We start from the raw sequence: 10,565 nt of genomic DNA on the forward strand, positions 1-10,565 counted from the left end.
TTAAATTGCCATAAAAGCCCAACTGGTTTCATAATGTCCTTTAGGGGAGGAAATCTGCTGTGTTCACTCAGTCTGGGCTACATGGGACCCCAGAACTACACCAATGCTTTATTTGATATAGTTTTGCCAACATAAGATTTTTCAAACTAACAGACAGAACAACTTTGTAACGTTTGAAGATAAGCTCTGTTTACCAGATAGTTGAAACTCTGGGTTAACTTAAGGTCTTGTATGGATCATGGATTTCAAGACCATTGCATAGCTACAGTATCTTTCCTGTATTCTACTCTGTGTTCTTTTACAACTTAGGTGAAGCGACTGCAAGGTTTTGATGAAGTGGACTTTCCACAATTTTTTCAAGGGTTGTAGAGGAGCTCTGAACCAGGAGAGTGCATTCTGGGACCCCTGAAGGATTATCAGTGAATTCCAGATCTGGCATCACACACAAAAACAGAAAAAAAATCTCAGTCCAAAGAATGTGTTGAGGAATGAGTGAATGAGTGAAACATTGGTTATAAACCTGTTTCTGTGCTCAGCCTGTACTTGGTCTCTCCAAGCTCAGTTCAACAGAGTGAATTCAAACCATGTGGACAAGAGTGAAGAATAGAAGTTGTAAAGTTATTAAAGATTCAGTATATACCAAGCAACCAGTACCTGCTGGTTGCATGAATCAGGAGAAGATGAATCAATCAAAAAACAAGATGGTTGTTAAAAGAAGTCAATTGACAGGATCTCAAAGCTGATCAGTTATGCTCTGTCAACATAACTAATCATTAATCTTCACAACACAGAATGTGGCTGTTTGGTCAATCACACTTGTACCGGTTCTTTGTTAAGAGAAATCCAAAATTAATCTCAGTGCCAGGTTTTCCTCCTGTCACCCTTTTATTACTTTGTATATTCTTCTAAAAGGCCTTACTATTTACTTCTATATTATTTGCTAGTCTTTTTGCATAATCTATTTTAACCCTTATCATCTGCCATTCCTTTCCTGTATACTTTCTACATTAATATTGTTAGTCCATATTTTATCCTATGTCTTCCTTTTAAGCTTCAGTTGAGTTTTAATATCTCCGTTCATTAATGGTACTATTCTTTCACCCATTCCCTTTTCACCATATAGGAATATATGTTTTTGAACACTGTGCATCTCAACTGCAATTTGTATTTATATCATGTCTGAAATGTAGTCAAACACCCCAAGGTCCTTTATAGAAGCATTGTCAAATAAAATGACACTGAGTCAAATAAAGAGATATCAGGGCAAAAGACCAAAAACTGGGTCAAGCAGGGAGGTTTTAAGGAAGGAATTAAGAAGAAAAGGGAGGCAGGGAGATTTAGGGAGACAATTCCAAAACTTAGGACCCAGGCAGCTAAAGGCACAACCACTATTGGTGGTGTGATGGGAACTGGGGATAATCAAGAGACTAGAAATGGAGGAGGCCAAGATCTTGGAGTGTTGCATGATTGGACAAGGTCACAGCGATATGGAGGGATGAGGTCATGGAGAAATTTGAACATAAGGCTGAGAATTTAATATTAAGACATTTCTAGGCTGGGAGTCAAAGCACAGGGACTGATGGGCGAACAGGACTGTTGTGAGTTAGGACATGGGCAACAGAGTTTTGGATGAGCTCAAGCTTACAGAAGGTGTAATGTGGGAGACCAGCCAGGAGAACATTGGAATGGTCAAGTCTGGAGATAACAAATCCATGGATGAAAGCTTCAGCAGCAGATGAGCTGAGGTAGAAGTGGAGACCGATGATGTTATGGAGGAAGTAGGCAATCTTGATGAGTGAGAAGATATGAGTTGGAAGCTCACGCTGGAGTCAAACAGAATGCAAGATTGAGAAATTTCTGGTTCATAACCTCAGATTATGGGGATGGATACAGTAATTTTTTTATTCATTCATGGGATGTGGGCATACCTGGCTGGGCCAGCATTAATTACCCATCCCTAGTTGCCCTTGAGAAGGTGGTGGTGAGCTGCCTTCTTGAACTGCTGTGGTCCATGTGGTGTAGGTACACCCACAGTGCTGTTAGGAAAGGAGTTCCAGGATTTTGACCCAGTGACAGCAAAGGAACGGTGATATATTTCCAAGTCAGGATGGTGAGTGACATGGAGGGGAACTTCTAGTTGCTGGTGTTCCATGTGACTGCTGCCCTTGTCCTTCAAGATAGTAGTGATTGTGGCTTTGGAAGGTACTTTCTAAGGAGCCTTGGTGAGTTCCTGCAGTGCATCTTGTAGATGGTCCACACTGCTGCTAGTGTGTGTCAGTGGTGGACGGAGCGAATGTTTGTGGATGGGGTGCAGTCAAGTGGGCTGCTTTGTCCTGGATGGTGTCAAGCTTCTTGAGTGTTGTTGGAGCTGTACTTTTCCAGGCAAATGGAGAGTATTCCATCACACTCCTGACTAGTGCCTTGTATTTGGTGGACAGTCTTTGGGGAGTCAGGAGTTACTCCTTACAGGATTCTTAGGCTCTGACCTGCTCTTGTAACCACAATATTTCAGTGGGCAAGTCCAATTCAGTTTCTGGTCAATGGTAATCCCCAGGTTGTTGATAGTGGGGGATTCAGTGATGGTAATGCTATTGAATGTCAAGGGGCGATGGTTAGATTCCCTCTTGCTGCAGACAGTCATTGCCTGGCACTTATGTGGCTCGAATGTTACTTGCCACTTGTCAACCTGAGCCTGGATATTGTTCAGATCTTGCTGTATTTGGGCATGACTGCTTCAGTATCTGAGGAGCCATGAATGGTGCTGAACATTGTGCAATCATCAGCAAGCATCCCTACTTCTGATCTTATGATGGAAGGAAGGTCATTGATGAAGCAGCTGAAGATGGTTGGGCCGAGGACACGATCCTGAGGAACTCCTGCAGTGGTGTCCTGGAACTGAGATGACTGACCTCCAACCACCAGAACCAACTTTCTTTGTGCAAGGTATGACTCCAACCAGTGGAGAGTTTTCCCCTTGATTCCTATTGACCCCAGTTTTGCTAGGGCTCCTTGATGCCACAATTAGGGAATTTTAAAAAAATTTTATTCATTCACAGGATGTGGGCTTTGCTGGCTGGGCCGACATAAATTGCCCATTCCTAGTTACCCTATGGAAATTGTGGCAGGGATTGAGGAACATGTCTTCAGCCTTCCCAATATTTAATTAGAGGGAATTCCTGCTCCATATCCATTACTGGATGCTGCACAAGCAGCCTGACAAATCAGAGACATGTTGAAGATTCCTCACTACTGATCTGTCAACAGTTTGCAAAATTCCTGCCCAATTAATTTGCGCCATATTCCTTCTTATCTAGGTGAGCCTCTCCTTTTTTCATCAACAGGTATAATGTGTGTCCATGTATCAACCCATAGTGAGGGACAGTTACAGGGTATTCACATCCTGTGGTGTGAGATGTTGCTCATTGACTGACTGCAGGTTTCCTGGTATTGGTTCCCGCCTTGTACTTGCCATTTGAGGATGATTATGGAGTGAGCATCTGCTTTGGGGAAAGTGAAGAATTGTGAGGTTTCTTTGGAGTTTAGGCGTAATGCCAGAAGGAGGAATCCAACTGAATCTAGGTTAGACGGCTTCAGAATGCTTAATCCATCAGACTCGGTTCAGTGAGGGGGCTAAAGGGGCGCACCTGTCTGGGATTCTCAGCTTTGGATAGTCCTGGGTCAATGTCCTAATCGATTGGATGGTCGTGTTACCCAAGTAATTGGGGAAGGGTTACCCTGGGCTGAAAAACTGTGTTTTTACAGGTTTGAACCAAAAGAACTTCAGGTAAAAGGGACAGAATGTGACTCACTCCAGGTGAATGGAAGCTGTTGATTTCCTGTTGTTTCTATTCCTCAGTTGTTTGGAGTGTCCTGAACAGAGAGACAGGTTTCCATTCGTCTCAGCCCCCGACTGACGAAAGAACACATCCGCTGTTCGTTATACAATAAACTTACATTTCCAAATAAACTGACAGATTCCTTTTTGATTCTTATTTCAGACACCTGAAAATATTCCCACACCCTGCGTCAGTCAAACTCCTGGACAAACAGAAATTAATGGGGAAAAGGGCATCTCATTAAAAAAAACTTCCTGAGTATTTGATCTCCGTTGTCTGACGTAGTTTTGCTTTTCAGGGACATAGGAGCAGGAGGAGGCCATTTAGCCCCTAAATCCTGTTCCGTCATTCGATTGAGATCATGGCTGATATGACCCAACTCCATATACTTTGGGAGGGCCTATCAATCCATCAATCTTGGTTTAAAATTTACAATTGACCTAGCATCAGTTGCTGTTTGTTGAAGAGAATTCCAAACTCCTACCACCCTTTGTGTGAAGAACCGTTTCCTCATTTCACTCTTGAAATCTCTGGTTCTGATTTTTGAATCTGCTTCGAGTTCTAAGCTCCCCAGTAGTTTCTTTATATTTACCCTTTCTGATCCTGTTAATATGTTGAAAACTGATTACCCCTTAAGCTTCAAAGTTCCAGTGAATGCAGCCCTAGTTTGTTTAATCTCTCCTCTTAATTTAACCCTTGGACTCCAAATATCATTCTACGTAAATCTACGCTGTACTCCCTCCAAAGCTAGTGTACCTGTCCTAACGTGTGGTGCCCAGAACTGCTCCCAGTAACTCCACGTGTGGCCTAACCAGGGTTTTGTATAACCAAAGCATGACCTCTAACCCCCGTGGATTCTAATCCTCGAGTTAGAAAGGCCTGAATGTCATTAACCTTTTTGATTATTTTCTCGACCTGTTCATAGCATTTTACTGATCTTTGTGCCTGGACCTCCAAATCTCTTTGGATCTCCACTGCTTCGAGCATTTCACCATTTAGAAAGTGTCCTGTTCTACTCTTTTTTGGTCCAAAGTAGATGATCTCACATTTGCCTACAATGAAATCTATTTGCCACACTTTTGCCCATTTACTTAAAATTAGAAAAAGATATTGATAGATTATGTTTCCACCTGAACTGCTTACAACTCCACTTATCTTTGTGCCATTGGCAAATTTGGATATTTGGCTTTTTTATCCCACCATCTAAGCCCTTAACATGTATGGTGAATCGTTGAGATCACAACACAGATCCTTGTGGGACGCACTAGTCACATTCTGCCAATGAGAGTACCTGCCCATTATCCCTATTCTCTGTCTCCTGCCACTCGGCCAATTTCCAAACCAGGTCAATCATTTGTCTTCAATTCCATGAACTTTAACTTTAGCTAGCAGTGTTATATGAGAGTCTTTATCAAATGCATTGGAACATAAGACTTAGGAGCAGGAGTAGGCCATTCAGCCCCTCGAACCTGCTCCGCCATTCAATAAGATCATGGCTGATCGGGTTGTGGTTTCAACTCCATAACCCTTGTTTCCCTTGTCTATCAAAAATCTGTCTAACTCAGGCTTGAATAAATTCAATAACCCAGCCCCCACTGCTTTCTGGGGAAGAGAATTCTCCCAATCTCTTTCTTAAAAGGGAGATCTCTTATTCCTAAACTGTGTCCCCTGGTTCTAGTCTCTCCACAAGTGAAAACATCCTCCCGGTATCCACTCTGTCACATCCCTCAGTATCTTGCGTGTTTCAATATGATCACCTTTCATTCTTCTAAACTCCAATGTGTACAGGCCCAGCCTGTCCAGCCTTTATTCATAAGAGATGTCCTTCATACCAGGAATTAGTCAAGTGAACATTCTCTGAACTGCTTTTAATGTAATTATATATATTTGCAAATAAGGAGACCAAAACTGTACACAATACTCCAGATGTGGTTTCATCAAGACCCTGTACAGCTGCAGCAAAAACTTCCCTACTTTTATACCCCATTTCTCTTGGAATAAATGCCAACATTCCACTTGCCTTCCTAATCACTTGCTGTATCTGCATTCTAACTTCTTGTGATTCATGTATCAGGACACCCAGATCCCTCTGTACCTCAGAGTTTTGCAATTCTCTCCATTTAAATAATTTGCTGATTTTCTATTCTTTGTGCCAAAGTGAACAAGTTCACATTTTCCCGCATTATACTCCACCTACCAAATTATTACCCACTCACTTAATCTGTTATGTCCTTTTGCAAACTCTACATCCTCTTGGCAGCTTACCTTCCTACCTATCTTTGTGTCATCGGCAAATTCAGCTACCATACCTTCCATCCGTTAACCCAAGTCATTGATGTAGATTGTAAATAGCTGAGGCCCCACACTGATCCCTGTGGCTCTCCACTCACTACTTACATCTTGCCAACCCGAGGGAGACCCATTTATCTCTGCTTCCTGATAGCTAATGAATTCTCTATCCATACTAAAATGTTATCCCTACACCATGTATTTCTGGGATGTTACTTGTGTCTTCTACATTGAAGACCGAAGCAAATTACCTGTCTAATTCATCCTCCATCTCCCTACTTTCTATTGTCAATTCCCCAGATGCACTTTCTATAGAACCAACACTCACTTTGTTAACTCTTATTTAAATATCTATAGGAACTCTTACTATCTGTCTTTATATTATGACCCAGCTTTCTCTCATTCTCTAATATTTCCCTCCTTGTTAATATTTTTGTCATTCTTTGCTGTCCTTTATATTCTGTCCAATCTTCTGACCTTCTGCCTGTCTTTGTGTAATTATATGCATTTTCTTTTAAGTTTGATAGTGTCTTTAACTTTTTTAGTTAACCACGGATGGTAGGTCCACTCCTTGGAATTTTTCTTTCTCATTGGATCTGCATGGATGATGTAACCAATATGCCAGTCCTTGCCGGGCTGGTTAATCTGCCTATATCTGCCATCTTGCCTTAAACTCACAGTGGACTGCATCGCAGAGTGACCCATCCTTCAGTCTCCAGCCAGGGTGCACAGATATCCAAGGCTCACAACACTGCAGCTGCAAGTCAGGCTTCCAGTCTCAGTGGGAAGGATGTTAGGCAGTGTCAAGATGTGGATGAGTGTGAGCTGTTTCAGACCGGCCAATTGGCTCGTCGCTGTGTATAGTCTTGTGTGAATGCGCCAGGTTCATACCATTGTGCATGTCCCTCAGGATACAACTTACTGGAGGATTCACGGGCCTCTGAAGATATTAATGAGTGTACAAGCAATCAACACAACTGTACCAGAGAGAGGATTTGCATTAATATACATTGTGGATTCCATTGTGTTCGCCCAGAATGTCCAAAGTCTTGCCTCAATGCTAGCTACATAAAAACATCACAATTCAAATGTGAGAGAAACCCATGTCCGATGGAAAACAAGCTGTGTGCAAATGCTGTGTACTCCATTACCATTCATTTCCTAACCTTTTATTCTGTGTATTTTAGAATATCCCCTTTAAATGTCTGCCACTGAACTTCCATTGACATATCCCCCAACCTCATTTGCCAGTTCACTTTAGCTAGTTCTGCTTTCATGCTCTCATAATTGTTCTCTTTTAAGTTTAAAATGCTAGTCTTGGATGTACTCCTTTCTCCCTCAAAATGAACATAAAATTCAATCATATTCTGATTGCTGCTACCTAGGGTGCCTTCACAATGAGATTATTAATTAATCCCATCTTGTTGCACAATACCAGGTCTAGAATAGCCTGCTCTCTGTTGACTCCAGAACGTGCTGTTCCAAGAAACTATCCTGAAAACATTCTATAAACTCCTCATCTATGCTACCTTTGCCCATCTGATTTAAAATCCCCCATGATTCTTGCTGTACCTTTCTGACAAGCTCCCATTATCTTTTCTTTTATACCCTGTCCTAGTGTAGATACAATTATGGGGCTGTACACCACTCCCACAGGTGACTTCTTGCCTTTATCATTCCTCATCTCAACCCAAACCATTTCTACATCCTGATTTCCTGAACTTAGGTCATCCTTCTCTAATGTGCTAATTAATAAATAAATAAATATGCATTAATTAACACAGCCATCCCTCCACCTTTTCCTAACTTCCTGTCCTTCAATATTCAGGTCCCAGTCTATGACAACATGTAGCCATGTGTCTGTGATGACTATCAGATCGTACTTATTAATTCCAATTGCGCTATCAGTTCATCTGTTTTCTTTCGAATGCTACGTGCGTTCAGATACATAGCCTTTAGTTTTGCGTTTTTATTATTTTAGTAGCATCTAGCCCTATGTGCTGATTTACTCTTAGATTTGTACTCCCTGTCCCTTCCTGTCACGGTCTGTTTATCATTTCCCATATTAGAATCTTTCTCTCTTGCCCTGTCCCTACTCCTTGGTTTACCACATCTTCCCAAATCTGATCCCTTGCCCCCATTATTTAATTTAAAGCCCTGTCTACTTCCCTAGTTAGGCAGCTCATGAGGATACCAGCCCCAGCACAGTTTGGGTATAGACTGTCCCAACGGTACAGATCCCATTTTCCCCAATACTGGTAACAGTGCCCCTCAAACCGGAACCCACTTCTCCCACACCAGCCTTTAAGGCACACATTCATCTCGCTAATCTTATTTGACCTTTGCCAAGTTGCATGTGGCTCAGGTAATAATCCACAGGTTATTGTGTTTGAGGTTCTGCTTCTTAATTTAGCTTCTAGCTCCTCATACTGACTATGCTGAACCTCCTTCCTCATCCTGCCTATGTCGTTGGACGATGACAATTGGATCCTCCCACTCCCAATAAAAGTTCCTCTCCAGTCCTGAGCAAATGTCCTGAACTCTGGCACTGAGCAAGCAACACAACCACCTGGACTCTTGCTCATTGCTACAGAGAACAGTGTCAATCCCCCTCACTGTATTGTCCCCTACTAGCACCACATTCCTTTGTACTCCCCCCACTTGAATGGCTTCCTGTACCACAGTGCCATGGTCAGTCAGTGCATGCACCCTGCAGTCCCCACTCCCATCCAAACAAGCTGAGAGTACCTCAAACTTGTTGGACAATTGCAGAGGCTGACATTCATGCCCTCTGGGTCCCCTTACTTGCCTCACTCACAGTCACAGCCTCCTTTCCTTGGTCACCTTCCAAATCAGAAGACGCTATCCTAATAGTTGTGACTGCCTCCTGGTACAAAGCATCCAGGTAACCTTCCCCCTCGCTGATGTTCCACAGTGTCTGCAGCTCAGCCTCCAGTTCGATGACTCTGAGCTGAAGCTCCTCGAGCTGTAGATACTTACCACAGATGTGTTCACCCAGGATAACACTTGCATCCAGGAGCTCCCACCTGCTGCAGCAATGACACATCACCTGTCCTGACATCCTTACGTGCTTTACTTATTTACTCAATTATTTTATTCAATAATTTGTTTTATTTTATATATTTATTATTCTTATCACAAATTCCTGTACAATTTTAAACCTTAGGGATAGAATAGACCTTGACCACTTACCAAATACTCACAAACAGCTAGCTTCTTCCCCTGTAATAGAGCAAGAAGCAGTTCCTACAGGGTGAAAAAGTTAGAGAAAGCATAGGAGCACCTCCCCTCTCTTCACCAAACTCCCTCAGCTCACCAAAATCTCACATTCTGTTGAGGTCACACACTCAGTGCTGGTCGCACTGAGAATGTCTGAATTTATATGATCTAAACAAAGAGACTAGATGAGCCTAGGTACAGAAAGACCGGTTCAGGCTACTTTCCTTAATTAACTATTTCAGCTGCTGCCAGTGGATAGCTTCTGTGTCCCTGCTTAGGCCCCTGGATGAGACTTTGAATTTCAACAGCACTTGCAGTTAAACAGTACTTGCAGTTAAATGTTAAACACAAGCAATATTAGATTCTTAGAGAGATATTTAAGCTTCCCTCAGCTCAACAAACTCTCACACTCTGTTGAGTTGCACACTCAGCCAAATCTGATCTTGGTCTCAACTCCACTTTCCTCTTTTTTTTCCCCATAACCCACACGTTCAAAACTCTGTCTGTCTCAATGGTAAATATATTTAATAACCAGGCCTCCACAGCTCTCTGTTCTAAAGAATTCCGGAGATTAATGATTGTCTGAGAGGCGAAATGACACCCCATGTCCTTCTTAACCCCTTATTCTGAAAGGCAGCAACGTAGTGAAATGTTTCTCATTTCCATTGCAAACTGATTTATATTCAATATGTACCAGGACAAAAGCCAAGTTCTAGAAACAAACAGATTATTTTGCTTAATGAATTCAATCTTGCTGTGCACAATATCACATGCCATGTTGATGGGACTGAGCAATGTGAGACACTAGCTGCACAGGAACATCAGACAATATCGTGCATAATCTGCTTTTCTCTTACTGAAGCTCCAGCACCTAAATTATCAAACTTCACTGTGTTCAACAAGTGTACTTTACACCACACAAACCTCCCCCCCACCCCCCGGGACATCACTCACCCCCTCCCCACCCCAGGACATCACTCACCCCCTCCCCACCCTGGGACATCACTCACCCCCTCCCCACACCCCAGGACATCACTCACCCCCTCCCCACCCTGGGACATCACTCACCCCCTCCCCACCCTGGGACATCACTCACCCCCTCCCCACCCTGGGACATCACTCACCCCCTCCCCACACCCCAGGACATCACTCACCCCCTCCCCACACCCCAGGACATCACTCACCCCCTCCCCACACCCC

The 10,565-nt window shown here is 42.9% G+C and overlaps 1 protein-coding gene across 1 annotated transcript in view; it reads left to right on the forward strand.

The window, feature by feature from the left end:
* gabpb1 (GA binding protein transcription factor subunit beta 1) overlaps nucleotides 1-628 on the forward strand; it is an 88,936-nt gene extending 88,308 nt beyond the window's left edge. The window contains exon 11 of the mRNA XM_041175185.1: nucleotides 310-628. Within this exon, the coding sequence (XP_041031119.1) occupies nucleotides 310-369 (60 nt within the window). The 3' untranslated portion in view covers nucleotides 370-628. The remainder of the gene's footprint in view (nucleotides 1-309) is intronic.
* The last annotated feature ends 9,937 nt before the right edge of the window (nucleotides 629-10,565 follow it).

This window comes from Carcharodon carcharias, chromosome 26 (assembly GCF_017639515.1).
Source record: "Carcharodon carcharias isolate sCarCar2 chromosome 26, sCarCar2.pri, whole genome shotgun sequence".
NCBI lineage: Eukaryota > Metazoa > Chordata > Chondrichthyes > Lamniformes > Lamnidae > Carcharodon > Carcharodon carcharias.